The 24534-nt window shown below is 41.7% G+C and overlaps 1 protein-coding gene across 7 annotated transcripts in view; it reads left to right on the plus strand.

Moving 5' to 3' along the window:
• fmnl2a (formin-like 2a) overlaps window positions 1-24534 on the plus strand; it is a 55106-nt gene that overhangs the window by 23452 nt on the left and 7120 nt on the right. For 4 of the 7 annotated variants that reach the window (XM_058616714.1, XM_058616733.1, XM_058616724.1 and 1 more), the window contains exons 4-24: window positions 2943-3019; window positions 6622-6705; window positions 9091-9246; window positions 12122-12230; window positions 12439-12515; window positions 13840-13933; window positions 15034-15108; window positions 17996-18106; window positions 18621-18770; window positions 19119-19220; window positions 19352-19616; window positions 20000-20209; window positions 20627-20647; window positions 21178-21302; window positions 21396-21598; window positions 21841-22075; window positions 22181-22249; window positions 22741-22821; window positions 22917-23046; window positions 23150-23313; window positions 23682-23783. In XM_058616714.1, the coding sequence (XP_058472697.1) occupies window positions 2943-3019; window positions 6622-6705; window positions 9091-9246; window positions 12122-12230; window positions 12439-12515; window positions 13840-13933; window positions 15034-15108; window positions 17996-18106; window positions 18621-18770; window positions 19119-19220; window positions 19352-19616; window positions 20000-20209; window positions 20627-20647; window positions 21178-21302; window positions 21396-21598; window positions 21841-22075; window positions 22181-22249; window positions 22741-22821; window positions 22917-23046; window positions 23150-23313; window positions 23682-23783 (2640 nt within the window). The remainder of the gene's footprint in view (window positions 1-2942; window positions 3020-6621; window positions 6706-9090; window positions 9247-12121; window positions 12231-12438; window positions 12516-13839; window positions 13934-15033; window positions 15109-17995; window positions 18107-18620; window positions 18771-19118; window positions 19221-19351; window positions 19617-19999; window positions 20210-20626; window positions 20648-21177; window positions 21303-21395; window positions 21599-21840; window positions 22076-22180; window positions 22250-22740; window positions 22822-22916; window positions 23047-23149; window positions 23314-23681; window positions 23784-24534) is intronic. The other 3 variants (XM_058616750.1, XM_058616759.1, XM_058616742.1) reach the window with 1 other exon arrangement.

A 24534-nucleotide genomic window follows, 5' to 3' on the forward strand; every position in this document is an offset into this window, starting at 1 on the left:
CTATAGTAACTGCTTGAAGGGGACTAGTGGCCACTGGGGCGAGCAACGCGCCTCTCGTACACTCTATTCGTGGGACTCAAAGTGGTGCACAGTAAAGGAACAGTTTCTTGAAACCACTATCATCTGATCTACAGTTTAATTATAAGGCTATAGCCAATAGCGAGCCAAATTACCTCAAAGACTGGAAACCGATCTAACCAGAGTTGGCCGTAACTTCATATTTAGCTGAGAGAGAGAGAGTTATTCATCTTCTCTTTGAACTTTCAGTTAGAAAGTGAACAAATGTATTTTCCAAAAATGTCAAACTGAGAAGATGATGAGCAGGCTTAAAGGCACACAGCATGATCATGGCTGAACGATCTAATCCAGACCAGACAGCCACTAGTGGGTTTTTATCGTTCAATGCGATCTGAGTCCTTCCTGTCTTTTTTGGTTCTACTCATCTGAAGCTGTGACTAACACGGTTGTTGGGTCTATATCAAACCACTCTAGAGGAGGTGACCTTTGTCTCAACCTTTCTTTGTTCATTTGATATCTTGTTACATCACAGAATGTTTAGTCTCATCTGCCAAGACAATGTGGGATTTTGCCTGACTGTTCCTTGATCAAAAACTTGGAGCAGTCATCATGTACACAGGAGGGGGATGAGACACGAGAGAACGGAGAGAGCGAGAGAGAGAGAGAGAGAGTGGGGATGCAAAGACTGAGCGATAGAGAAAGTGTCGATGGGGAGAGAGAGATGGACAGAGAACAGGAGGAAAAAAAAGTATAAGAGCACATGGAAGAAAAGAAAGAGTTATGGGCTTCTTCCTACATTCCTGCTCCATCCCCCTTTTCTTCAAACTCAAACAATTGTGCCACTGTGAGAGAGCTGGAGGTCATTGCCTCTGCTTTCCATAGGCAGGCTCCGGTGCATTCCTTCGGGCAGCTCCCAGCCAATAGGCAGCCAAGGAGGAAGAGCTCCAGTCCAGCTAGTCCCCAAGAATGTATCAGCCATTGATTTGTTTCCAGGATGACCCCTCCTGAGCTCACACTCCCCCAAATGTCTCCCTTTTTCCTTCCCTCCCCCAACACTGGCTCGTGTCCTGTGTCTCTACTTTCCCCTTTTCACTGCTCCCTCTCTCTCTTGCTCTCCTTTCCTTTCATGTTGTTTCACCCTCTCTCTCCCCACTGTTGGTTCCCTCTCTTCCTGCTCTCTTGGTGATGCAGCTGGTAGTACTTAAATTGTGGAGTGGAGTGCATTTGGGGGGCTGGGGAGGAGGGGTGTGACTCTGGGAGCCTGCGCAGTATCTCTAAATATGCTCTGCTTTCCACAAAGACGCACAAAGGGCTCCTCCCTAATAAAAACACTCTGTTTCCCATCTTCTAATGTGCCAAACACACACACACCACCCAAACCCAAAGACCCACACTATAGAGAGGAAGAGAGAGAGGGAGAGAGACTGAGACCCTAGCTATGGTAACAGACCAGCTCACTTCCCTGTGAATGTTAATAATAGGTTACACAGGACTGAGTTCAGTTTCCTCCCTGATACAAACTCATGATGGAAAGTGACCCTCTCCTCTCCTCTCCTCTCCTCTCCTCTCCTCTCCTCTCCTCTCCTCTCCTCTCCTCTCCTCTCCTCTCCTCTCCTCTCCTTATTATTTGTATATTTCACCTGGAGATCACTCTATTCCTAAAGTCCATTTAAAAACTTGGTCGGAAACTTAAATATTAACTTAAAAATGTGTAAAACAAAGCCAACTCACTAGTAACTACCAGTTAATGTAACCGGTTTTAAAACTTGAAGTTAGACTACGTTTTTAAGGATATGTTTTCTGACGGTACATGAGTCAGCGTGGTGCTGAAAATAGTATGTTTCTTCACTTTTGAAAGAGAAATATTTTGGATCGGTGGATCGGATGTGTAGAAAAAAACAACCTTTAAAATACAATAACAATTGGATCACTTTTGGGCTTTGTCTCAATTCAGTTGGAAAGTTTCTTAGTTTGTTCTAGAAAAGCAGCAAATCTCTTATTTATTTTGGCCTTTCAGCTTGAACAAAATGTATGTAATTAAAAAAAAAAAAAAAAAAAAAGTTCCATGTTTCTTTTTCTATTAACTGATGATTTTAGCTTTATTTCAAACCCCAGTGGTTTGGCCTGGAAGTTTGGGAAACTCAAGAAATAACAAAATGTTATTCTCCACCAAATAACTAGACGACAACAAATTAAAAGCAGTTTACAAACTCCAGAATTCCCTCTGCAGGCTATGTTTATTAAAAAAGGTTATATCATCTGTTGTGTTTTTGTAACAGTTTGACAAATTGTTAAGTAAAAGATGAATTTTTGCATTTACTTCTGATACAACACGTTCACACCCTCTCCTCAGGGAATCCCCTTCCTGTTGCACTGAAGCTGATGATCACCACTGGTTGCTCACTCTGCCTCTCCTCCTTCAGCTGTTGTGTAACAGCCTGGAGGGCCTTTAGTTTTTGTTTTTGCTCATCACCTCCCAATCAGAAGATAGAATCAAAGCAGAACAAGCTCATTTTCCTCTTCTGTTGTTTCACACAGTTTAAGATCGTACCTCTGCAGAGTGACACCTCTTTTGTTAAGATTTAGGATTTGATCATGTTGCGACCAGCAGGGATTGCAGCTGTATATAGAACCAGCATGAGCAAACAAGATAACAGGAACTGTTCAGCATTTACAGTTCACACTGAGTCAGTTCCCCTTCTATTTCACTACATCTCAGTCCCAGCTTTGATTTGTCTCGTTTTTAATAGGGTTTTTAAAAATAATGTCACTGAGGTTGTAAGTGTCTGTTTGTCTAACCTTTTGATGATGTCAGAAATAAAATAATGTTTTTTCCAGACAAAACGTCCCTGTGCGCCCACTTTATGATTTACAGTTCTGAGTGTGTGTTGAAATATTAACTTGCCCCTTCTTTCCCTCCTCAGAAATTCAGACGGAGGGTTCAGGAGTCCACCCAAGTCCTGAGAGAACTGGAAATTTCATTACGGACCAATCATATAGGGTGAGCAACTGCAGGACTGTGTGAAGCTTGTGTCGAGTTGAATGTGGTGGACCTGGTTGTATTAGAATCAGAGGGGGAAAAGTCTGGCATTCCAGACACCCGGAGACGCAGACACTGACTCTCACCACCACCCTCCCCCATTCATCTCTACGCTCCGGCCTAATATTACACATACAGCCATATGGCAAAAGAGGAGGAATGAATCGATTGATTGATTCCGAGAGGAAGGAAAACCCCATTTTTCTCTCCGTAGTTGAGCTGCACAACTCCATAGATCGTTGTTTCAGTCTGTCGTCCTGGAGATGTGTTTACGATTTCACAAGAGGTAAACGGAGTAGTTTTTTTCCCTGTAACTCCAGGTATTCCAAGATAACAAGCCTGAACCCGGTGTAGATGATACTGATCCAGTGCTGGTTAGTCAGACTAAATGACAGATCAGTATCTCAGTTTGAGTCGTACAATGCTTTTAGTGTTTTGGTTTTGGTCTAGATCACAGGCCCTGACAGTTCAAGACTGCGATGGATTGACGAGCATTTTTAATAAGGCCTAATGCATTCTGGGAACTTTACGGCCATATATCATGGTGACTCCTAATTAAAAAAAACTGATTTTATTTCATGTGAAGGCCACGTTGAATACAATACAGTGTAAGAAACACGCACACGAAACAGAAACTTTAGCTGGTATTAGTAGAAAATAAAAGGTCTTAATTAATGCGATTCTACAGCATTAAAGAAAAAACCTCAGCATTAAAGGGGTCATTTAGGAAATGATTCCAACCAGTGCTTGGACATTGATAAATTGGATTCTGCATGTACTAATGAAAGTACACTTGAAATAAGCTCAAAATTGTGTCCGTATTGATTAGTGCTGCAACTAACATAATCAATATGTTTCAGGGTGGTTTTATGGATTCGTTGTCTGGTCCAAAAAATTGTGAAGAATGTTGATCAGTGTTTCCCAAACCTCAAAATATCAAAAATATTCAAGATATTAATTTTACTGTCATAGAGGAACAAAGAAACCACAACATTTTCACATTTAAGAAGCCAAAATCAGCTTCCCTCAAACCGATGAATTGATCGTTCAACGCTCAATTTTGTAGTTTATTATTAACTGATTAGTTGTGGTAGCTGCTCGACCACGGATTTAGTTTATAAACGAGGATACGAGCCATCAGCTGAGAGGGAAAACATACTGTAACAGCAGAGACAAGAGATGCTAGTTACACAACCATCACATGATCTCCCCGCCGTTCTCTCTCTCTCTCTCTCTCACACACACAGAAACACACACACAATTATCTAAACTACATCTCCATCTTTTCCCCCTGCTGTTTTTAATCTCATTCCTCCCTCCGTCCCACACACTCTCATATTACTCTACTTAAGTTTGTCTCCTTCACTCGCTCCGAAATTCACAAATCATCTCATGTTTCTGACGTCGCCACCTCACACACTCTTCCTCCTCCTCCTCCTCCTACTCACTGTTTACACACTGATCAGATTCTGCTCCCTCAAACCAAAATAAACTCCAACCACAGCTAGAGACGACATCCATCTGGCAGAGCGGTCAAGGCCCTGTTTAGATTAGCTCTTTTTTTTTAGCAACCTTATGCTGTTAAACTAGATAACATCACTTATCGGCCAAATCTAGATTAGAATGACGGGGAGGGAGATTGAGAGGGTGGGTGGTGGTGGTGGTGGGGGTTGGGGATGTCGGGGGAAGGCAAGATGTCACCCACTCGGAAGACAGTGAATAGTCCTGCTTCATGTCAGAGGTGAAAGAGAGGGACGTATTTGTAATGTAAGCCGTGTATAATGAGCAGATTGTCCCTGTGCGCTGTGTGTCAGGGACAGTCCCAGCTCCGTGTCTGCTCCTCACATGTTGCTCTGTGGCCAACAACATGTGGTGAATAGCAGGATTGTTAGTTAGTGTCCTGTGGTAATGATTACCATGTGGTCCTGTGAGGCCACGCCTCCAAGGCCTTTCAAAACACAAGGGGCCCTAGCAGGCTCAGCTTGACTGGGCGCTTTGGTTTGTCATACCCACTCCCATGCAGTTCCACCACGGGGGAGCTCATAAAGAAGCAGCTAGCAGCTCAGCACTACGTCTTCATCAGTGCAGTGCCACTCCGAAAAGGCCTTCATGTGTGTCATTATGTTTATGCCCTGCAAATTTCCCTAATCGCTGAGCAATCGGACCTGGTGTAGCAGCCGAGGCTTCAATAATAAAGACACAGCACTTTAAACGGATGAGATGAAATAAAGATGTTCTGCGACTCATGTCCACACGGTTTGCCAGGACGGAAACATTTGATCAGAAAAGCCTGGGTTCATAGAAAGCAGTGTGACAAAATGGTTTGGGACATTGGAAAAGGGGGATTTCTTTGAATAATTGGTTGAAATAAAAATGATTTATCAACAATAAGAGCAGTTCAGTTCATCAGATGTGGTGCACAGTGAATGGCTTTTCAAGAGATTGTTATATTTGAATATAGGACTGCAACGATTTGATGAATCGATTATTAATTGATTACTTAATTAATCATCAAGCATTTGATTAATCAGGTTGATTGTTTTTTTTTTATTAATATTTTTTATTTATTTAATTTTTGCTGGTGTCTTTGCTCCAAGAAATTATTAAAACTGAATCATTTTGGTTTGTGGACAAACCAAGACATTTGAGACCATCATCATTTCCAGGTTTTTTGGTTTTACGGACCAAACAAGTACTTGATTAATTATGAAAATAATCGTTAGTTGGAGCCCTGGTTTATTAAAATCGCTCATGCCATGCAGAGTGCTGAATGAGTGGCCCATTTCACCATTCTGACGACTTGTCTTCATCAGATTTAGAAACTCATACTGCAGTCAATGACTTACTAACAGATGTCAATGATGTCTGTGTGTGTGTGTCTGTGTGCGTGTGTAAACTTCTCTTTAGGACCTTTTCCGGCATTTCTCAGGACCAGTAGTCCTCAAGGAAACCAAAGCCTGGTCCTAATGAGGCAAAACCTAATTTCTGAGTTTAATTATAGGGCAACCATTTGAACTGTGGTTAGTTAGGCTTAGACATTAACTGGTTATGGTTAAGGTTTGGGATAATGCCTCGTTTAGACTGTCCAAATGAATGGAAGTCAATGTGGTGTCTTACAAGGAATAGCGGTGCAAATCTGTGTGTGTGTGTGTGAAACAGACAGAAAAGGGAGGCAGCCTCGGATGCATGAGCTTTTGAAAACACACGCTTGTGTGATATGTTTGTTGCTCTGAAATATGTAGCTTTGAAGTTAGAGAGATAAAGATATGAAGTGAAAGTGGGAATAATCCAGAAAAAATCCATTGGTATGCCATATTCAAACAGCATAGTGTTAGAAGAAGAAAGATGTTCACTGTAGTCCACAGAAACTTCTAAAATATTATATTGTTCTAAGAGCTTCACTGTAGGCACCTCAGCTGTTTTCCATAAGCATAAAGAACGAGTTTCTGTTAATATTGATTTCATGCAGAAAAACTGATTTAATGCTATGGTTGTGGCTCTGCATCTCTAACCAATAACTTGTTGATTTCGCTGCGTTAACATTGTTTTCGTCCTCTCCTCAGGTGGGTGCGAGAATTCCTAAATGAAGAGAATAAGGGCCTGGACGTCCTGGTGGAATATCTCTCTTTTGCACAGTATGCAGTCACGTAAGTCACTACCAGCTCGTCCCCGCTTTCCCACTATAGTCTACATGCAGACCTGACAGCCGACACAATGCTGCTATTCTGCACATCCACCGATGCATCACCACACGGTGCCAGCACCACCAACAGCACCGCCGCTGCATGTCAGAAACACTGAGTCACTCAGAGCCCATTGTTGACACATTGTGACTCACTAATAATCACGCTGTCAGTCCATGAATAGAAGCCTATGGTTAGTGTAGTACACAGCGCCAGAGTCTGTGAACACAGCCAAAGAGCCACACCAGTTAAAGTTAAAATCCAACCCCCACCATATGTTATTATGGTCTGTCCTCATTATGAATGGTTTAGTCCTGAGAGCAAAGAAGTCGTAGAATAATGGAACAATGAAGTTTATATGTGGTTGGGAAAGCTGAGTCAGCATTACCAACTATAGTTTTCCTCTTTTCTTTATTGTTATTATTATTGTTGTTAGTTGGAAATGCCACGTTGGGAATCCTGAGTCAGCATCAGCTGATTTAAATGATTTATACTTCAAAACATTCTACTCTTTAGATGTTTCCCTGTTTTTTTTTATACTTTGTGAGATCTAGAACTTTTTCTCCATTTTCTTCTCTCATCATTCTATTATTTAATCTAACGTCTGTCTGTCTGTTAATCGCATAACAATCCGACAATCAAACTTGGCAGGTTACTTACTGAGAGCACCACTGTGTGCAGCACTGGTGGTGTTTGGATGAGAAGTGCGATGTATGTATGTTCCATCACGTCTCAAATAGAGAAATAAATGGAGACACGCCTCCCTTACCTTTCCTTTCATCTGTTTTGAGGGTTACCAGGACAACCATGGTAGTAAATGACGCACTTCAATGTTCTTTTTCTTTCTCTTAATAATATAGGTGGAACGCTACTCTCCACAGTTTGAAGTTCTTAATCCACAACTTGAATGTTCTTTGTTAAGTGTGTACAGTGTGTACAACTTTGACTTTGCTTGGAGAAGAAATGCAGGAGATGTCTGTCTGTTTGTCTTTTAATCACATAATCGGTCTAATGGTTGTCACTTGGTTAAAATGCAAGAGATATCGGTAGAAATGAGAGCTATAAATTGCGTAACTAGAGAGTGAATACGCAAAGTGATGTGCTGTGCATGTGATGCTGAGGTCTTCAACACAGATCGAAGTCGCCCTTCATTCTCATTCTTTCCCCCGTTCCTTAATCCTTATGGATTCTAAACCACAGTTGCTGCCACTAGGACATTTAGAAGGCAGATCAAAGCCAGACACAGTATATTGTGCACACTGTAAATCCTGTTGTTATTGTATAGCAGACTGTTTCAGCTGATCTATGCATCTATCTATGGATCACAACGCTTGACTTGTCTCGGACACTACCTCTACTATTTCAGGTATATTTCAAGTTCTCATGTTTTTTTCTTCCATAGGAAATGAATTGAGAAGGCAGATCAAAGCAGATCATGCACGCGTCACATTATTACCGTTATTGAGTCATTATCAGTGGTAACTAAATTGTCAGTCAATTTCAGCAATTTCAAACATTGAAACACAGCTTGAAGATGTATCGGCTCCTCTGTTTTCTGGGTAGGGGATTTCAATGCTAATAAGATGTTAATGGTGGTGTGATTGAAGACGTGTTAGATAACAGTAGTCGTGTTATCGTGACTGATGGCAGATCAAGTAGATTTGTTTCTTCAGCCTGAGCAAGAGTTGGAGTGTCTTGTTGACATTTGTCTGTTTTGAGCAATAACACAGGCTTAGACGACATCAATAGTGAGTCTTAAGAGACTAGTTTTAGCATTTCTTCATGCAACTGGTCTATATGTAAGAATATAAGATGACAGATATGTTTTTTTTTCCTGTAGGGGGCAGCATTACACTTCTCAGTGTACAGCCTGCTGGAAATTATTCGAAGACAAAGAAGTGTAGTGTAGTAGTAAACAAATAATAATAAAGAGACGGACACGCACCTGGCTAGAGTCCTCCACATTTTTAACTGGTTTGAAGCTTTTTTCATGATTAAAACAAGATTTTCTGATTGTTTAAGCTTAAGTATTTTCTTCATTTCTTTGCTCTGGATAACAAAGAAATCATTAAAAGTGAATCATTTTGGTTTGTGGACAAAACAAGACATTTGAGAACATCATTTCCAGGTTTGACGAAGAACAATCAACATTTTTTAAGGTTTTCTGATATTTTATTGACCAAACGATTAAACGATTAATCAAGAAAATAATTGACAGATTATTCGATAATGACAATAATCGTTAGTTGCAGCTCTAGTTTAAATAACACAAATAAAGACAACAAGCTATATCAGCGTAAATGTCCATGTGTCCCACAATGCATCTTATTTTGCATCTTACTTCCACAGGTTTGATGGCGACTGTTTGGAGAACAACCCGGACGCTGCCATAGATAAGTCCAAGTCCTGGAGCCGCTCTATAGAAGACCTGCACAGAGGAGGCACCCTGCCATCTCACATCACTGGGAACGGCATCACACGCGCTGGGCGACATTCCACGTTACGGTACAACACACGACGCACAAATACTACTGGGATTACTCCGTTTCCACGTGTGATTTTTAACCTTTTAACTATTTTAACCAGTTGTTGGGCTGCAGCATTGTGATTGTAACTGTGTTTTTTTAACTCAGTAGTCACAAGGTCTCAAAGACTTCTAATGGCTTAACTGATGGCTTTCTGATTGTCGAAATTGGGCTTGCTTTGCATGTGACTGTGACACATGATGGATGTGATTTCAATGGTGACAGATGATTGCAACATTAGGAGAGAGCTATTTTTAATTCTTCAGTTATTGCTCTAAAACCCCATGTCGTTCCTTTGATGTTTCGGCACAGTAGTCGCAAGGACTTCTGTGAAGATAAGTCTCTAAACCTTGTGCACAAAGAGTGCTATTGATTGAATGAGGCACATGTCCTCTGAATATTAAACACATTTTATCTGTTGTTTTCTGTTGCCTATTCTATCAGAAGTAATCCTAAGTAATATATACTGTATGAAGTGAGTAAATATCAAAGAGATGAAGCATTTTCACACTTTTGCTCCCACTACTCTAATTTTAAGGTACATCTGTAAGAAGAGGTTTATTGAAATCCACAGAAACTCACTTGAAATCAGTCGGTGAAAATCTGCCTTTGTTTACAATATGACCAAAGACCAAGTACTTCTAAGTGTCACTGTTCAGCTGTAGACTTATGTTTTTACAAGACTGTGTTTGATTGTTATTTATCTCTACCTTACCTCAGACTTTGCTGACAATATCAGATATTTTCTACTGAATAATCAGTCCCTAGTTAATAGTCTGCTGCCAGCGACTGTTGTCTGTTGTCTGTGTTGTTACTGGAGCATGTGCAGTGAAGTGCAGCAGGTCAGTGTTTTCACTGAGACTGACTGTCTTTTCTGTCCTGTCCTGTCCTGTCCTGTCCTGGTTCTTCCTTCATAGCCATCTATTCATCCGTCTGCCAGTCTTCGACAGCAGGCAGGTCTTGAATTTGCTCTCCTGGCTCGGTCAGCTTTGTGCAGCCTTTACTGTCCCTGCTCCCTCCCCAGGCGCTCGCTGCCATAGTCAGAAACACACATGTACAATTCCCCCTTGTCTCATTGTGCATTATACCTCTCTGCTAGCTGTGAGTTGTTTATTTGTCCTGTTGTGTGTGTCAGCGATGTGAATTATTTGTATTGCCAGCTTCCCCTCCAGCGCTTCAGACTGAATTCCTCTTTCCTAGCAGCAAATGGATTTTTGCACTCATTGTTCTTGCCTCTGTGCTTAAACGAATACTTCACCAATTTGCATTTAGCTTTGTTTTAATGAAATAGGGGTAATATTTTTGAGAAATTGTGCTTCCCAACCTCAGTCGAGAAATATCTTCATTCTTTTTTTTGTTACGTGCCCACCAGTGACACTTGGTCCGAGCCTTGAAAACACTAACCCTATTCTAGTAATACAAAGCTAAATGCAAATCGGTGAAGTATTCCTTTAACCAGTACAGATAGATTAGGTATCCTTTACAAATCTTCCATATTTTGGATGCATTATTGTGTTTTTCTGATTAAAAAGAGATGTCACATTAATTATAAAGCATTTTCCTAGTTTACTATCAGTATTTTATTACTCCTATATATCCAGTTGTCCATCTTGCATCATTGTTGTCCTTGTGGTTGCTTTAGGTGACACTTGTATTAGAATAGTTACTAGATACTGTGAACAACTGAATGTCTTAAACTTTGTAACCTGTATTTGTTTTTCTTAACGTGCCACCGTGAAGATCACCTAACACGGCGAGCTGTCCAAAGTGCGCTCAAACAAAATGGTATGCCTGTAGCATGACACAGAAATAGGTAGAATTCTGTAGCTGTGTTTGTCTGTGTAGCTGCTTTCAGACATGCACCAAACACCTGGAATTCTTCGGAGATTGTCCGCAGAGGTGGTACGTGTGGACATTGATGCCCACAGAAATGATTTCAGAGATTCTAGGGAGATTCTAGGGATAATATCTGGTTAGTGTCCAAGTGAGTGGAGAAACTTTGGAGAATCCACAGCAAGTGAATGAGCTGTCCGCTCAAGCCCAGCATCCTTCCACCTGTATCCTCCAGAGATTCTCCTTATGTTGTGATCACATCTCACCGCGACAATGTCCCACTAGCACTCTCCGATGTCCCGCTATCACTCTCTGTGGTGTAAATGCAAAGATAAGCATGAATCCGAAGAAACAGAAACTGGACTGCTTCTTCCTTGTTCTTGCCTTTTTTCAGATGAACACACGCATGCGCGTATGAGCGCACACTGTGTTGTGACTCAGAGAAATGAAGGCCTTCAGACATGTGAGACCTGGCATGAATCAGCCTGACTATCTGTAGCCTGAAGACACATTTTTCCCTAGAACTCGGGCTAGTAATCAACCTTGTGACAGAAAATAAACTCTGACTGACTCACTGACTGGTTTTGCTCTGGTGTGACTGGCTCTGCATCTTATTTAGTGATTCTGCAGCTCCATTATTTCTCTCTCTGATTGCGAGAGTTGCACAGGGAGGAAAGGTCTTGTTTTTGTCCACATAAGGCTGCACTATCACGGTGCTGACTGCGCTGCATGCACATGACTCGCGTCTATTGTGTTAGCTGTAAGTGATATGCTTTGTGAAGGCGTGTAGGTTTTATGGCCTTTGTGTGTTAGTGTAAGGTGGCATGGCAGTTTAACAGCCTCCCTATATGCAGTAGATGGTGTGTAACAAGGGCGCATTCACTCATGGCATCTGTTGTAGTGTTTGTGTTCAGATGAGCACAGACCTGACACTTAAGTAAATTAGCCTTTTTTTTTTTACCCTCTTCTCACTCAATCTTTTTTTGTTTTTGTGTGTGTGTATGTGTTGTTTTTCTCCCCAGCTCTAACACCCTGCCCAGCCGACGAACTCTGAAAAACTCCAGAGTGGTGTGTAAAAAAGATGACGTCCATGTCTGTATCATGTGCCTACGTGCTATCATGAACTACCAGGTCAGAACCTCCACACCACTTGACACCCGCACATATTTCATGTCCCTCTGGGCTGAAGTACTCTTATCTTACAGAAGCAAATTCACTTTCATTTTAATCTTTTTTTTTTATAGTGTCTTAGAATGCACATCTTACCCATTAAGTGGCTCCCTGTTTTTCCGCTTAATTGGCTAATTTGTCCCATCTTATCATTCTTTTCATCTTCCAGTATGGATTCAACATGGTTATGTCCCACCCACATGCTGTGAATGAAATTGCACTAAGTCTCAACAATAAAAATCCGAGGTAAGTTCAAACAAGGTCAATATTTAAAACTGCAGTGCATAACTTTGTTGTTTTCTGCCTCTGTTTAGTCTTTGTGAACAGAAAAGATGTAATTTATTCATTTATTTTTACCTTTATTTAACCAGTTAAGTCAGTTTTGAACCAAGTCTCATTTACAATGACGACCAGCACAACAAGGGGGCACAAAAACAGCACAAAAACAGCACACAAACAAGAAGAGAAACATCAACAACAAACATTATTTAACAATTCATAACAGGCACGTGTTGAATAAAAATGGTTAAAAGCAGGTGCAACAGTCGCAAGAAAGTGGAATGAATGAAGTGATTTTTAGTGTCTGTTACAGATGATTTCAGTCAAATGCAGCAGAAAACTGAAATGATGAATGACTGAAAGTAGTGCAGACTTTTTTACTCTGTGTCGCTCATTTGGAAACTGTTCTTGCGAGCAATATTCTCAGACCTGACTGAGGCGTATATACAAGTAAAATTCACTTCTTTCTGTTTCCAATCATAATACAACCTGTTTGCAGCGGTCTTGCTTTACTAGCGCAATGTTGCTGTTGCCTCCATTCGTCTGCAACTCTAACAAAAAACTTCCTGTATGCAGTGCAGGAATGTTGGCGGGCGACGCGAGATCTTAACGCCACTATACTGTCATTTGACAACAGTTTATTGATATTTAAAAGTTATGCTCTAGAGTCTGAAGCGATTTCTTTGATTCACTGGTTTAAAATAAAGCCTATATTTCCCTAACTTGGACCCAAATTTAAAAGGGAACGGGGTGAGCGAGTGTCTCTGTCGCTCAGGGGCACGTTCTACCCGACAGATGGGTCAGGTCACTGCCGGCACACAAGCTCCTCTCTGAGGCGGCCTCCATATCTCTGCGTGGGTCGGGCGTTTTATTTCCACTTCAAGATTTCCTCAGAAGTAGATTTGAAACCACTTTGCATCACCTGTTGCATAGTGTCTCATTCAGGTGCAAGGAAATCCTGCATTAGTGAACCTGAGCCCTAAAAAACTATATAAGCCAGTAGCCAGTAGATTAAAATGTGGCTCTCTAACCTAACTTTTTCCCATCTCATAATATTAATCTATCAGGATAGTTATGTAATTATGTTCATTAATATTTTATAAAAGGCAAGGAATGAAAATGATGTGAATTGTAATAAAGCTAAAATTGCATAAAGATAGATTTTACTTCAGCGTGTCAGTGTTGGCAAAAAATGGAATGTTATTGGATTTCTTAGTTCAGTGTGTAAAGGCAGTGCTGACACCTGTCATTTACTGAGCATTCCTGCCTTTATTTGCTCCTTGTTTTACAGGACTAAAGCTTTGGTCTTGGAGCTCCTGGCGGCAGTTTGTCTCGTGAGAGGAGGACATGAAATTATTCTCTCTGCGTTCGACAACTTTAAAGAGGTAAGAGCTGCAACACAAGGGGGGCTGAGGGTCAGCGGAGATGAATAATCATTACATTATAACTGCAATTTCCAACAGTGACTCGGCCCTGGAAGAATGCTCCTCTTGCAGATTTGAACAGTAGCACATAAAAATAAACCCTTGGTCAACAGATAACAGACATAACACACAAAAAACAACGGTTAGGTGTGTGTAAGATTCACAAAACACGTAACCTTGCCCTGACCTTTTCCTCTCTGGGTGACTGGTGGAGAAAAAGGAGTACGAGGTTCATGAGTGGGCCCTAACAGCCGCTCCATTTTGTAGCAGACGGCCCACAAACACGGGCCGTCTGCAGTTAATGTAATATTTAGGCCAGAGAATGAAATATTGAGTGTTGTTCTCGGCGGCATTGGCATTAGTCCTCTTCCCATCATTTCCTCCTCCTAATGAATTGAAGGTTGAGGAATCATCGTGACATCATTATCTTTCTTGCTAAGTGACACTCGAATAGAATGTATTCAGATATAATTTGCCAAGTCATATTGGACGCAGACTTGGGTGCATTATTCAGCCTTTTTCTTTTTTCTTTAGGCACACACCCCTCTACTTACTTTTTCCTGTCCCCTCAATTCTTTATCACGCTCGTTCTCCCTCGTTGCCCTCCACTCGAACTGTCTGAACTGCACGCATGTCTCGCTCTCTCTCACCACCACCGCCCCCCTTTTTTCTGTCTCCCAAATGTTTTTTACTGACAGAGATAAAAAAAGAAGACGGCAAAGTTCACGTGGTTGTCTGTATCCTGAAAGAATGATTCAGCAGTAGCTGATATATAACTGATCGTGTTAGCTAGTCACTCTAAATGCTGTAGATTTGACATTTGACCTCACTGATTTTCATCTACTGCTTGGTTATTTGCTTTTTATTTTTGGGGGGGATTATTATTAATGTCCACAGGATACAGTCCTACAGAGAAAAAGTCAACCGTGACTTAATCAGTACAAAAATAAGAAGAGTTTAATGGCGTGGGTGGCATTTATGGAAACCAAATGATTGATTGCATGAATGACTTTTTTTTTCTCTTGACTTCTTTAAATTGACTGCTGGGGTTTGTTTTGCAGGTATGTCAGGAGACGCAGCGGTTTGAGAAGCTCATGGAGTATTTCAAGAATGAGGACAACAACGTCGACTTCATGGTATGCATATCTCGACAGTCCAATCGCACTACACTGGTCTTTTTTGTCTTTTCGAGCCGAGGAGCTCGAGATTGAAGGCGTTCCGCTGTTGTATTTCTCACCACTGCCGAGTGTTGATAAGCAGCTGTTCTCTACAGGTCAGACAGGGAGAGTACAGGGAGCTGCACAAGTGTTGCAGCTGTGATGACATGAAAAACATAAATCAGGGGATTCCAGATGGTTTGGAAGTGCAGGTACTCGAATGAGGATGTCGAACACTGCCGCAAAGATTTGTTCAAATTCAAAACAACAAGAAAAAATGCCTCTGTAGTTTATGATCCACTTTGACTTTTTTATTTAGTAGTATTACACATGTAAAACAAACAAACAGGATGTGAGAACTGCAGGCTGATTGTTACATTAAAACATGTAATAGGTCCTCACCTGTCCAAAGCGTATCCTGTGAAGGTCGTGTCCCTTCTCTGTCTTGAAGAAAGGTAGTTAATTTCTTTCCATCTCTCCTCTAGACCTCAGATTAAAGGTTCCATTGTGCTCAGAGACTTTAGACTTAAGAGAGAAGTTTATAGCGATTCTTCTTTGTAGTTATTTTTTATTTATTTATTTTTTTCACTGGCCATTTTACAAATACTGCAGTCTTTTTTTTTCTTTCTTTCTAGACTTTAGGCTTATAATGTGTCCCATATCCCAACATCTTCTTTAGTGTTACACATATTTAATATTTTGGAGTAATGTGTGTCCAAGTATCCTCCTCCACTTTTAGAAAAAGGATATTTCTTTTCAACCAAATTCAAGTCTGTCATGAGGAGAATAATTAAAACATCACGGTGGACATAATTTGTATTCAGTGTGTTTATCCATCAAAGTGGATTAATGGATGTGGGCACACATACAGTATATACTCTGTGCATGCACACGTGTGCGTGTGTGTGTGTGTGTGTGTGGGGGGGGGGGGGAACAGTTGCTTTGTTTTAACAGACCTTCAATAGGACCTTGAATCTGACCTCTGTGACTCCTGAGTAAACATCCTACGTTAAACCCTCCATGTCACATGAGACAACTGAGCCCCTTACAAGGAGTTCATTAAGCCATTGTCTGTGTGTTTGTGTGTGCACGTGTGCGAGCGTGCGTGTGTGTACATTAGACACTGGAAAGTGATCCTCCTCAATCTGTTTATTTAGCCTCCTCAAATGCAGTCAATGGAGTGGAATTGGCGGATGTTCATTTCTTTTATCCGTTTCATCTGCTGCATAAGCTTCTCTGCAGCTATGTAAACTCCATCATGTGGATTTATACACCCAACTTCAGGGGAAGTGGTATTAAAGGACGACAGATTTTAGTAATGAACATAAAAGCATTTCAAAGCAGTATGTGAATCTAAATAGATATTTAATTAACAGGGATGATCTATAAAAGCATTCAGATAGACTACGGTATAGACTGTGCATCCCCCATCCACTTACTACAAATTAAAAACGTTTTTGTTATTTATTTAGCAAATGACAAACTAAATTCACCTTTTTATACCATATTTGAGCCGACAACGCACTGGGCTTCTCTGAGATGTCAGAAATTATTTAAGCATAACATTAAACCAGTAAAACTATTTAAATAACTATAATTTCACATTAATCAAGAAACTATTTTTTCAGTAGTTTTGTAAAATGGTAAATTTGAATATTCATGGATAACAATAATAATCATGTTTTCACATTAAAAATATATATTAATAATATGAAAAATACTATTATAGAAACATAAAAAATGATTTTGATAATTACTAATGCTGTTAATTTAGGGCAGCTGTGGCATTGGGTGGTGGTCTGATATGTTTGTTAAGCAATTTAACTGTATATAGTGTAAAGTGAGCTGACAGAAGGATAATCTAAATCAAATCAATATTCGGTGTGACCGCCCTTTGCCTCATAACAGGTTCACTTGCACAAAGGCAGGGGATTTGTTGGATTATGGTCGGGTGTAGGGTCACATGGCCGAGTAGAGTCTAGCACATGTTCTCCCTGTGTGTGTGTGCGTGGGTTTTCTCCGGGTTCTCAGGTTTCCTCCCACAGTCCAAAACCATGCAGAGGTTAATGCGACACTCTAAACTGAATGTGAGAGTGAATGGTTGTACGTCTGTGATGGACTGGCGACCTGCCCAGGGGTGTACTGTGCCTTCTGCCCTATGTCAGCTGGGATTGGCAGCCCCCGCGACCATCATGTGGAGGCTAAAGTGGTAGACAATGAGTGAATATTCAGGTGTGTAATTAACCAATTATACCAAACGGGTACTAATGATCATCACTTTCAGAGGTAGGTTAAAACACAGTCATTAACTGAAAGAGAAACAGCTGTGTAGGAGGCTTAATACTGGGTGAGGAACAGCCAGACCTTGCTTCCAAGGACAGTTTCCTGTCACAGGTAATGGCAAGACTGAGTACAGCAGCAATACACAAGGTTTTAATGCAGATTGGGGTTTCAAACTCTTTTGAGGAAGCATAAAGAGACGAGCAACGCTGAGGATCTCAGAAGAGGTCCAGCAATACCATTAGCTCAGAACTGGTTGAAACCTTTGGGGCCCACTGGTTTACCCATCTACTGTCCAGAGTGGTTTTTATGGACAACATTAGAACTGGATTTCAGGAAAATGGCAGCAGGTACTCTGGACTCATCAGTCAAAAATATTAAATGAGTTGTTTCCCGTATTTTCTGGATGTGTTCCAATAAAATGACTGAGAAATATTATTGTTAAACTGTATGGACATTATAGCATCGCATGGTAAATCTTAACGGTTGCTTAAAAAAACGCAACATTTTACATTTTCCTTATATCCTTATAGGACAGGACAGTGAGACAGGCTGTAACTGTGTTTTGTCTGTTTGTGTTCTCAAGGTGGCCTGTATGCAGTTCATCAACATCGCTGTGCACTCGGTGGAGGACATGAACTTCAGGGTTCATCTACAGTACGACTTCACCAAGCTGAGTCTGGACGACTACTTAGACGTGAGTAGAGCAACAATACATGACATCCAGCTCAGTTTTCGAGTGCAGCAGCTGCAGAAAGATGGTTCAGAATTATTTGAGGAAAGTCAGTTGTGTAAATCCTCATCTCCTGCCTCTCTGCAGGGGTGAGACTGTGTTATACTAATAATAAACTTTTCAAAACAAGGTTTAAAAGAACTTTGGAACAATCAGGTCAGGCAGTTACAATACATGAAGTAATAATAATGATATAATAAAAACAGTAAAACTGGGTTTTTGCAAAAAGAGTTGTTGTGTTTCCAGACGTGATTTGAAAGATGTTATTGTGTTGTGATGTTAGTTAAAAACTGAGCAGCTGTGTGATGACTTCCTCTAAATCCAACAGAGAGAGAGAACATTTAATCATTTGTAACTGATGAAAACATGACTTGACAACAATTATTTAGTATCATCGGCATGCCAATGCAGGTGGATATTGATATCCTTCACCCTCTGCTTTGCTAAAACGATTTCTTCTTTTCCGGACGTTTTTCAGAAACTAAAACACACAGAGAGCGATAAGCTGCAGGTTCAGATCCAGGCGTACTTGGATAACGTCTTTGATGTTGGAGCGCTCCTCGAGGACGCGGAGACCAAAAACGCTGCTCTGGAGCGAGTGGAAGAGCTGGAGGAGAACATGTCCCATGTGAGACCCCCTTACTGACATGAAAATCCATAAAACAGTATCCTCATCCTCATTTCTCTTCTCTTGCTGCCAAGAGCTTAGTAACATCCAACATGTCAGGATGATGACGGCACAATGAAATGACGGGTGCATGACATCTGTGTGAAGCAGCCGTCATGTTTGTTTGCCGTCATAGTTTTCCCCCGTGTGAGATTTATTGTGATCTAATGCTTTTTAACTGTCAACCTCAAGGCAAGACAAAGAAGGCGCCTTATACATGAACACTCACCTCATGCAATTTCAATTTAATGTCCCTAAATTAGAATTTCATGTTTTGAGTCTCGTCCTTCTCTTCTCTTGTTCTTACAGTTGACAGAGAAGCTGCAGGACACAGAGAATGAGGCCATGTCCAAGATCGTGGAGCTGGAGAAGCAGCTGATGCAAAGAAACAAGGACCTTGAATCCCTCATGGTCAGACTCGCTCCCTGAGCTGTGCATGCGCATTTCTGATTGCTCGTGTCGTTGTTGACAGTTTTATCTTCTAGTTCCTCTGATTCCTTCACAATCCTACCTTCTTAAATCTCTGTGTCTTCCCCACACAGTCTGTCTACAAAGAGACCAGCTCGCAGGTGCACACGCTGCGGCTTACACTGAAGGAGAAAGATGAGGCCATCCAGCGACAGAGTAACCTGGAGAAGAAGATCCATGAGCTGGAGAAGCAGGGCACCATCAAAATCCACAAGAAAGGAGACGGTGACATCTCCATTCTGCCCTCACCGCCTCCTGGCGTGGAGGGTGTGCCGGGTGCCGTGATTGGTGGAGGATTGAGTGGAGCTGTCAGTCCAAACCATGTCGGAGGTGTTGCAGGCACGTTTGCTCCGCCGTCTTCTCCTCCTCCTCCTCCTCTGCCTCCCCTTAATCCTCCATCTCCTCCTCTACTGGCTCAAACTCACTTAACATAACTGTAATAGAATTATAAAGTAGCTAATATAAACTACACCACCCAGCCTCCCTCAATGCGTGGATTGTTCCACTCAGAGTTTAGACCTGAGCCCCAATCGAGAATCTAGACATCATCGTGGTGAAAAATGAATGCAACTGTAGATTAAAATAAAATTGTGTAACCATATGAAAGCAATGCCATGACAAATGCATTTCATAATCAACGTTTAAGAGTGTTACTTTTGGGCTTTTGAACTGAAACTTTATGTGAAATTGATAAATGTTAACTCTTTCTTTCCCCCCCTCAGTGTCAAACGGACCATCATCAGCCATTCCAACAGCAGTAGCACCCCCGGCTCCCCCACCGCCCCCTCCACCGCCACCTCCTCCCCCTCCACCACCTCCGCCTCTTCCCCCACCTGGGAACTCAGCGCCTCCGCCTCCTCCACCTCCTCCTATGGCGCCCCCACTGCCTGGCTGTGGGACACCCACTGTCATCATGAACTCTGGGTTAGCTGGTAAGTTCTTGGAATAGCAGCAACACACAGAAGCAGTTTCATGTCTATACAGGATAAAGTAAAGTGGAATCTAGTCAAAATGTATGTGACAATAAGCATAGCAGCTTCTTTGTATATGAGTAAAAATAGTGAAACGGCTACAACAACAACACGTAGCTCTGCAGTCGCTGCAAGGTGATACAGCTCTGACTCATTCCTCCAGTGCAGGTGATTTTCAGGCCAAAACTTGTTTCATAGTTTTTATGTTGTTTTTTTTAAATGATAAAGGAGTCTGACACTGAACCTCGTGAACTGAGACTTGAGACCAGTAACAAAGTCCAACCCTTGAGTGTTTGAGATGTGTATGTGTACGAACTTTATCACTAACTGCGCCAATTTCTTTCTATTGATTTTTCTTCTTTTTTTTCTGCCAACCAGAGGGACCCATCAAACTTTTCTGTAGGTTACGTGTGTCATGTCTGGAGTTGTTTTTTTATTTTTTTGTTTTTTTACCATTCTCCCCTCACATATTTTCATCCTTTCCCACAAGTTTTGAAAATGGTAGTTTTTTTTGTTTTTTTCCGATTTTCTACACAGTTTTCACAGTTCACTTATGTGATGAGTTTAAGCTACAAATAAAATATCCGTTTTCAAACTTTTGCATGATCCACCCTCGCCACATGCTGTCATATTGTGCGTGTGTGTGTGTGTTGTTTGTTGCATGCTGAGACGCACAGACCTGCTGTGGTACATTGACGACAGATGTTTAACTTCCTAACAGTCACACTCTCTCCACCATTAATAGATTGTCATAGTCCGGACAGGCTTCACTCTGCTTTGGAAAGACAAAAAAGTCTGACTGTGTGTGTCCTAAATCTCATATTCATGTCCCCTGTCCACCTGCATGTCCATGAATGTACACGTGTGTGTGTTCTTTGATAGCGGCTCAGTATCAAGTACCACTGCTAACTCACCTGTGTCCCACATAGCTGTGAAGATCAAGAAACCCATCAAGACAAAGTTCCGCATGCCTGTCTTCAACTGGGTAGCGCTCAAACCAAACCAGATCAACGGGACAGTTTTCAATGAGATCGACGACGAGAGGATACTAGAGGTGAGATTTTTTTTTTCCCCTTCATTGAGAGTCGAACCATTTCAAGTCTTAGTCTCCTCGAGATGACAACCGGAACTCGTCGGTGTCTTTCAGGAGCTGAACGTGGACGAGTTTGAGGAGATGTTTAAGACGAAAGCCCAGGGGGCGCCGATTGAACTCAACATGAGCAAGCAGAAGGTCCTGCAGAAGGTACCCAGCAAGGTTTCTCTGCTGGAGTCCAACAGAGCAAAGAACCTGGCCATCACGCTGAGGAAAGCAGGCAAGACCCCTGAGGAGATCTGCAAGGGCATCCAGCTGTAAGTGAACTGACATGAAAATGAAAACAGAAAAACAACAGTGTATAATAAATGCTGACTCTGCATTCCCAACTAATAAAAAGCCTTTTACACATGGTTTTGTGCATGTTTTTTTTTTCCTGAAAGAGATCATTTGTTTTGAGTGTCCTATAAACTGGCATTTTCTTAGGATTTCTAAGTAAATGCATGACAATACTTTTTTCCAAATCATTAATATCATCCTCATTGTTCCTGCTGTCCAGGTTCGACCTCCGGACTCTGCCGGTGGACTTTGTGGAGTGTCTGATGCGCTTCCAGCCCACAGAGAACGAGATCAAAATCCTGCGACAGTTTGAGAAGGAGCGCAAGCCCCTGGAGAGCCTGACGGACGAGGACCGCTTCATGGTGCAGTTCAGCAAGATCGAGCGGCTCATGCAGAAGATGACCATCATGACCTTCATCGGCAACTTCTCTGAGAGCATCCAGATGCTCACGCCGGTATGTTTTGGGGCCAAAGATGTATGCATATGACATTTTAAAGTAAAAAAGTAAAAAATGCTGCGCTGAACTCCACATCTTGACATCCTCTTTGTTTCCCCGCAGCAACTTCATGCCGTCATTGCAGCATCAGTGTCCATCAAGTCATCACAGAAGCTAAAGAAGATTCTGGAGGTACGTCCGTGAAAGTTCTGTCAGGAGTTTAGATAAAGGCACTTTAGATTCCTCTCAGACAGCAAGGGAAGCTCAGCTTCCTCTTAAATGTCGTCAAATATGTACTGAGTTGCATTTACATTTCAATACTAAACGTACACTGGTTCAGAATCAGCTGTTTATCGCGGATGACGGATCGTCTTGTGTGATTTTCGTATTCTCACAACAGCCTCCGTATTAAAGCCTTTACGGGACGACACAGAAGAGTTTTTTTCCGCGTTTCCTTGTTGTAGTTGTTCGTTTTGCAGAATTTATGTATAAATAATGAAATGAGCTTCCTTTGTTTCACAGACAAAGCAACTGCCACTTCTTTAGATAGGCTTAAATATTGGTAACTGGACTCGCCGAGTAAACTATGTTGCCAATGTTTTAATTCCTGAAGTTTTTAAAAGTAGTTATAATAACTTCTGTGTGGATCCTGTTTCACATGTGTGTTTATTGCTCTTCTGCAGATTGTCTTGGCACTTGGAAACTACATGAACAGCAGCAAAAGAGGAGCGGTGTACGGATTCAAGTTGCAAAGTCTAGACTTGGTGAATTCAGATGGCTTCCCTCTGCATTTTAAATGTCCCTTTTCTCATCTACTTCACTCAACTCAATCTCAATCTTCCTTTTACTCCCTTCACAGCTCCTTGATACCAAGTCCACGGACCGTAAGCTAACACTGTTGCACTACATAGCCAATGTGGTGAGGGAGAAATATACGCAGGTTTCTCTCTTCTACAATGAGCTGAACTATGTGGAGAAAGCTGCCGTCGGTGAGTCGCACCACAGAAATGAGACATTTTTTCCTGCTTGATTGTGTTTAGAGACTCAGTTCCATCGTGCACCCGTGCTCATGAAGTCTCTCTGCGTTTACAGTCTCGCTGGATAACGTTTTGCTGGACGTGAAGGAGCTGCAGAGGGGGATGGAGCTGACCAAACGAGAGTACAGCATGCACGGCCACAACACCATGCTCAAAGACTTCATCGCGCACAACGAGAGCAAGCTGAAGAAGCTGCAGGAGGACGCCAAAATTGCACAGGTAAACAGTCGCACACGTCAAGGGCTGAGAACTCGGATCACCTCATTCTGGAAAAAAAATGTGTTGTGATCCACTGATGGAGCTCATTCCCTGAAGGAGACGAGTGTGTGTGTGTGTTGTGTTTTCACAGGCTGGAGCTTTTTGAATGAATGAATGTATGTCGAGAAGTAATAAATAATAAAAAATAAATATGGGAGCAGAAAGTTTCTCCACGTTTTGACGACTGGACCTGCAAAAAATGTATCGTGCAGGAATAACGTATTGAAAAATTTGAATCAACAGCCAGCCCTACACTCCCTTTGTTGCCCTAGCACTGCTTTGTTTCTTTGTTTCACTCTTAAGTAAAGCCACTGTCTTGTCTTTGAAAGGACGCCTTCGACGAGGCGGTGAAATTCTTCGGGGAGAACACCAAAACCACGCCGCCGTCCGTCTTCTTCCCCGTGTTTGTGCGTTTTGTTAGGGCGTACAAGGTGAGTCGGATCATTGTCTCTCGCACACCTCAGTCACTTCAATTCAACCTTCCCCGGGGTTCAGTTCACGGCCCCACAGAGAGGACTCGTAAACAGACTTAAATATGCTCCTGTGTATCGTGCAAACAAGGTGTTTGCAAGTGAGTGTGAGTGTGTGTGTGTGTGTCTGTGTCAAGCTATTCTCACATAAACACTTATGAGGCTCATTTATGAGGAACTGTTTAAGTTTAGGGCCAAGATTTTAAATGAGTTTAGGCTAGAGTTAGACATTAACTGGTTATTGTTAATGTACAGGCCTTTTCATGTGTGTGTGTTCTTGTATTTGTTGCTTTATGAGGACCAGTCAGTGGCTAGGGAATGCATTATGTCCATGAGTGTCCTCACTTTGAATGCTGCACAAACATGTAGGTGTTTGTGTGTTTTCCAGGTTTACCTTATGGGACCAAAAATCACGTCCCCGTAACATGAATTATTCCACTTTAAGGTGAAGACATGTTGTATGGTTAGGTTGAGGTTAAAGTTAGGGTTAGGCCGGTAGTAGTTGATGAATGTAAGTCAATGTAATGTCCTCGCAAGTCATGGAAACCAGACGTAACATCTGTGGTGTCATGTTTTCATCAATACCAAAAAGGTTTAATTGAAAATAAATGACCAAACTTTGACAGTCAGTACCACCTCAAACAAAAACCTATCACAGCACGTTCTTGTTGCTCTGGTGTGTTGTTGATTTTAGCCTCTACCGTTCCATATT

Source organism: Solea solea, chromosome 2 (genome assembly GCF_958295425.1).
Source record: "Solea solea chromosome 2, fSolSol10.1, whole genome shotgun sequence".
In the NCBI taxonomy this organism is placed as follows: domain Eukaryota; kingdom Metazoa; phylum Chordata; class Actinopteri; order Pleuronectiformes; family Soleidae; genus Solea; species Solea solea.